At 44.4% G+C, this 5,000-nt stretch overlaps 1 protein-coding gene across 2 annotated transcripts in view; it reads left to right on the forward strand.

Moving 5' to 3' along the window:
* The window catches only part of fgd1 (FYVE, RhoGEF and PH domain containing 1), a 141,735-nt gene that overhangs the window by 112,213 nt on the left and 24,522 nt on the right, over nt 1-5,000 (forward strand). For both annotated transcript variants that reach the window (XM_031794866.1, XM_031794867.1), the window contains exon 12: nt 4,497-4,527. In XM_031794866.1, the coding sequence (XP_031650726.1) occupies nt 4,497-4,527 (31 nt within the window). The remainder of the gene's footprint in view (nt 1-4,496; nt 4,528-5,000) is intronic.

Below are 5,000 nucleotides of genomic sequence, written 5' to 3' on the forward strand. Positions count from 1 at the left end.
ATCTGTAACCCCAGCATAATCTGTAACCCCAGCATAACCCCAACCCCATAGCATATAACCCCAGCATAACCTCTACACCATAGCCTATAACCCCAGCATAACCCCTAACCCATAGCCTATAACCCCAGTATAATCTGTAACCCCAGCATAATCTGTAACCCCAGCATAACCCCAACCCCATAGCCTATAACCCCAGCATAACCTCTACACCATAGCCTATAACCCCAGCATAACCCCTAACCCATAGCCTATAACCCCAGTATAATCTGTAACCCCAGCATAATCTGTAACCCCAGCATAACCCCAACCCCATAGCCTATAACCCCAGCATAACCCCTACCCCATAGCCTATAACCCCAGTATTACCTCTACCCCATAGCCTATAACCCCAGCATAATCTGTAACCCCAGCATAACCCCTACCCCATAGCCTATAACCCCAGCATAATCTGTAACCCCAGCATAATCTGTAACCCCAGTATAACCTGTAACCCCAGCATAACCTCTACCCCATAGCCTATAACCCCAGTATAACCTGTAACCCCAGCATAACCCCTACCCCATAGCCTATAACCCCAGCATAATCTGTAACCCCAGCATAACCTCTACCCCATAGCCTATAACCCCAGTATAACCTGTAACCCCAGCATAACCCCTACCCCATAGCCTATAACCCCAGTATATCCTGTAACCACAGCATAATCTGTAATCCTTGCATAACCCCTACCCCATAGCCTATAACCCCAGCATAACCCCTACCCCATAGCCTATAACCCCAGCATAACCCCTACCCCATAGCCTATAACCCCAGCATAACTCCTACCCCATAGCCTATTACCCAGCATAATCTGTAACCCCAGCATAATCTGTAACCCTCAGCATAACCCCAACCCTATAGCCTATAACCCCAGTATAACCTGTAACCCCAGTATAATCTCTACCCTATAGCCTATAACCCCAGCATAACCTCTACCCCATAGCCTATAACCACAGCATAACCCCTACCCCATAGCCTATAACCACAGCATAACCCCTACCCCATAGTTTATAACCCCAGCATAACCTCTATCCCATAATCTATAACCCCAGTATAATCTGTAACACCATAGCCTATAACCCCAGCATAACCCCTACCCCATAGCCTATAACCCTAGCATAACCTCTACCCCATAGCCTATAACCCCAGTGTAATCTGTAACCCCAGTATAATCTGTAACCCCAGCATAACCCCAACCCCATAGCCTATAACCCCAGCATAACCTCTACACCATAGCCTATAACCCCAGCATAACCCCTAACCCATAGCCTATAACCCCAGTATAATCTGTAACCCCAGCATAATCTGTAACCCCAGCATAACCCCAACCCCATAGCCTATAACCCCAGCATAACCCCTACCCCATAGCCTATAACCCCAGTATTACCTCTACCCCATAGCCTATAACCCCAGCATAATCTGTAACCCCAGCATAACCCCTACCCCATAGCCTATAATCCCAGCATAATCTGTAACCCCAGCATAATCTGTAACCCCAGTATAACCTGTAACCCCAGCATAATCTGTAACCCCAGTATAACCTGTAACCCCAGCATAACCTCTACCCCATAGCCTATAACCCCAGTATAACCTGTAACCCCAGCATAACCCCTACCCCATAGCCTATAACCCCAGTATAACCTGTAAACCCAGCATAATCTGTAATCCTTGCATAACCCCTACCCCATAGCCTATAACCCCAGCATAACCCCGACCCCATAGCCTATAACCCCAGCATAACCCCTACCCCATAGCCTATAACCCCAGTATTACCCCTACCCCATAGCCTATTACCCAGCATAATCTGTAACCCCAGCATAATCTGTAACCTCAGCATAACCCCAACCCTATAGCCTATAACCCCAGTATAACCTGTAACCCCAGTATAATCTCTACCCTATAGCCTATAACCCCAGCATAACCTCTACCCCATAGCCTATAACCACAGCATAACCCCTACCCCATAGCCTATAACCACAGCATAACCCCTACCCCATAGCCTTTAACCCCAGCATAACCTCTACCCCATAATCTATAACCCCAGTATAATCTGTAACACCATAGCCTATAACCCCAGCATAACCCCTACCCCATAGCCTATAACCCCAGCATAACCTCTACACCATAGCCTATAACCCCAGTGTAATCTGTAATCCCAGCATATTCCCTACCCTATAGCATATAACCCAAGCATAACCCCAACCCCATAGCCTATAACCCCAGCATAACCTCTACCCCATAACCTATAACCCCAGTATAATCTGTAACCCCATAGCATATAACCCCATCATAACCTCTACCCCATAGCCTATAACCCCAGCATAACCCCTATCCCATAGCCTATAACCCCAGCATAACCTCTACCCCATAACCTATAACCCCAGTATAATCTGTAACCCTATAGCATATAACCCCAGCATAACCTCTACCCCATAGCCTATAACCCCAGCATAACCCCTATCCCATAGCCTATAACCCCAGCATAACCCCTACCCCATAGCCTATACCCCCAGTATAATCTTTAATCAGCATAACCCCTACCTCCTAGGCTCTTATCCCAGCATAACCCCTACCCCCTATCCTCTTATCCCAGAATAAGCCCTACCCTCATCATAATACCACTACCTCCTATCCTCTTATCACAGTATAACCCCTAACCCCTCTAACCCCAACCTAACCCCCAAACCTGTTCCCTAGCCTCTGACCCCAGCCTACCACCTATCCCATAGCCTCTAATCCCAGCATAACCCCTACCCTCTAGTCTCTAACCCCAGCATAACCCCTAACTCCAGCATCCCCTACAGCCTAGCCCAGTGATCAGCCACGGGCCCATTTTTTCGTGAGCGGATGGTCGCCGGCCAGGAACATAATTATAAATTATTTGTAGCCCAAACAGATATAGTATTTGACTAAACAAAATCATTTAAAACGTTACTTACATCTGGATACGATCACGTGTCTCTCTGTTTTCCGTGGGAATACTAGGGAACAGATTTTACAGTCTTTCATGTACAACAATGAAAAAAAGTATATATATATATATAAATACACAGTACCAGTCAAAAGTTTGGACACACCGACTCATTCCAGGGTTTTTCTTTATTTTGACTATTTTCTACATTGTATAACAATAGTGAAGACATCAAAACGATGAAATAACACATATGGAATCATGTAGTAACCAAAACAAGTGTTAAACAAATAAAACATATTTTTAGATTTTAGATTCTTCAAAGTAGCCACCCTTTGCCTTGATGACAGCTTTGCACACTCTTGGCATTCTCTCAACCAGTTTAATGAGGAATGCTTTTCCAACAGACTTGAAAGAGTTCCTACATGCTGAGCATGTCATTGTCCTGTTGAAAAACGAATTATTGTCCCACTAAACGCAAACCAGATGGTATGGTGTATCGCTGCAGAATGCTGTGGTAGCCATGCTGGTTAAGTGTGCATTGAATTCCAAGTAAATCAATGACATTGTCACCAGCAATGCACCCCCACACCATCACACCACCTCCTCCATAATTCACGTTGGGAACCACACCTGAGGAGATCATCTGTTCACCTACTCTGCGTCTCACAAAGACACGGCGGTTGGAACCAAAAATCTCTAATTTGGACTCATCAGACCAAAGGACAGATCGCCACCGGTCTAATGTCCATTGCTCATGTTTCTTGGCCCAAGCAAGTCTCTTCTTATTATTGGTGTCCCTCATGAGAGCCAGTTTCATCATAACGCTTGATGGTTTTTGTGACTGCACTTGAAGAAACTTTCAAAGTTCTTAAAGGTTTCCAGATTGACTGACCTTCATGTCATAAAGTAATGATGGACTGTTGTTGCTCTTTGCTTATTTGAGCTGTTCTTGTCATAATATGGACTTGGTCTTTTACCAAATAGGGCTATATTCTGTATTCCACCCCTACCTTGTCACAACACAACTGATTGGCTCAAACGTATTAAGTACGATATAAATTCCACAAATGAACTTTTAACAAGGCACTTCTGTTAATTGAAATTACGTTCCAGGTGACTACCTTATGAAGCTGGTTGAGAGAATGCTAAGACTGTGCAAAGCTGTCATCAAGGCAAAGGGAGGCTACTTTGAAGAATCTCAAATATAAAATATATATTTTATTTTGTTTAACACTCTTTTGGTTACTACATGATTCTACATGACTCTTTTGATTACTACATGATTCTACATGACTCTTTTGGTTACTACATGATTCTACATGACTCTTTTGGTTACTACATGATTCTACATGACTCTTTGGGTTACTACATGATTCTACATGACTCTTTGGGTTACTACATGATTCTACATGACTCTTTCTGTTACTAAATTATTCTACATGACTCTTTTGGTTACTACATGATTCTACATGACTCTTTTGTTTACTACATGATTCTACATGACTCTTTTGATTACTACCTAATACGTTGTTGTTGTTCTGTGTAGGACTGAAGAAGAGAAGAAGGACTGGATCCAGGTAAATACTTCTGTATTTCAGTTTAGACTATTTCAGCTCCCACTATTTCAACTCCCATTATCTCAGCTCCCACTATTTCAGCTCCCACTATTTCAGCTCCCACTATTTCAGCTCCCACTATCTCAGCTCCCACTATCTCAGCTCCCACTATCTCAGCTCCCACTATTTCAGCTCCCACTATCTCAGCTCCCACTATCTCAGCTCCCACTATCTCAGCTCCCACTATCTCAGCTCCCACTATCTCAGCTCCCACTATTTCAGCTCCCACTATTTCAGCTCGCACTATCTCAGCTCCCACTATCTCAGCTCCCACTATCTCAGCTCCCACTATCTCAGCTCCCACTATTTCAGCTCGCACTATCTCAGCTCGCACTATCTCAGCTCCCACTATTTCAGCTCCCACTATTTCAGCTCGCACTATCTCAGCTCCCACTATCTCAGCTCCCACTATCTCAGCTCCCACTATCTCAGCT

Source organism: Oncorhynchus kisutch, linkage group LG17 (genome assembly GCF_002021735.2).
Source record: "Oncorhynchus kisutch isolate 150728-3 linkage group LG17, Okis_V2, whole genome shotgun sequence".
NCBI classification, from domain to species: Eukaryota; Metazoa; Chordata; class Actinopteri; order Salmoniformes; family Salmonidae; genus Oncorhynchus; species Oncorhynchus kisutch.